Source organism: Calidris pugnax, unplaced genomic scaffold, assembly GCF_001431845.1.
Source record: "Calidris pugnax isolate Ruff unplaced genomic scaffold, ASM143184v1 scaffold124, whole genome shotgun sequence".
Lineage (NCBI taxonomy): Eukaryota > Metazoa > Chordata > Aves > Charadriiformes > Scolopacidae > Calidris > Calidris pugnax.
This window is the reverse complement of record NW_015090914.1, coordinates 2236647-2237308: the sequence shown is the minus strand read 5'-3', so window position 1 is coordinate 2237308 and position 662 is coordinate 2236647. Positions and strand designations below refer to the sequence as shown.

The following is a 662-nucleotide window of genomic DNA, read 5'->3' as shown; positions in this document are numbered from 1 at the left end:
AGCCCCATCAAACCGGCCGTGGGGGGGTGGAGGGGGGGACACGCAGACCCGGTTTACCGGGAGGGCGACCTCGCTGACCGGCGTTAAGAGCCGCCGAGGGAGCGCGGAGCCTGCGCGGGGGCTCTATCCGGGTGTTACGCGCTCCGCGGTTTAGCAGCCCGGCCCGCGGAGACCAAGCGCTCCCTTTTTAATGAGAATTAGTGACCTTTTCCGTGGAAAACCCCTGGGTCGTCAGGGGTGGGAGGTCAGATCCTACCCTGGCCCTCCGCGCCCCGCGGAGTGGGTAGGAGCCGGGCGAGCGGTACCGTGCGCCGCCCCGGCCTCTCCCCGCAGCTCGGCTCCCCAAAATCACCATCCCTGCCCTCAAACGGTGCGCTGCCGCCGGAGGAACGGCGCGGATCGGGGTGCGGAGGGGGGTTAGGGGGTTGTACTGGACCCAAGGGCGGGGGGCAGCTGAACGAGAAATGCATATTTTTATTTTTTTAAATAGTTTTCCTCGGCGGTTGCCCCGTCGTGGCTGAATCCCCTCTCTTTTTTTCTTGTCGTATTTATTTTAATTTTAATGTAATTTTAATCTTATTTTATTTTTTTAATTTATTTTATTTACTTATTCTATTTTTTAAAAAAACTTATTCTTATTTTTAAATTCATTTTTTTAATTT

The 662-nt window shown here is 54.5% G+C and overlaps 1 protein-coding gene across 1 annotated transcript in view; it reads left to right on the top strand.

The window, feature by feature from the left end:
- Nucleotides 1-662, top strand: part of TBX20 (T-box 20) — a 42379-nt gene that overhangs the window by 2712 nt on the left and 39005 nt on the right. Inside the window, exon 2 of the mRNA XM_014949488.1 lies at nucleotides 1-15. This exon is cut by the window's left edge and continues 220 nt beyond it. Coding sequence (XP_014804974.1) covers nucleotides 1-15 — 15 coding nt within the window. The remainder of the gene's footprint in view (nucleotides 16-662) is intronic.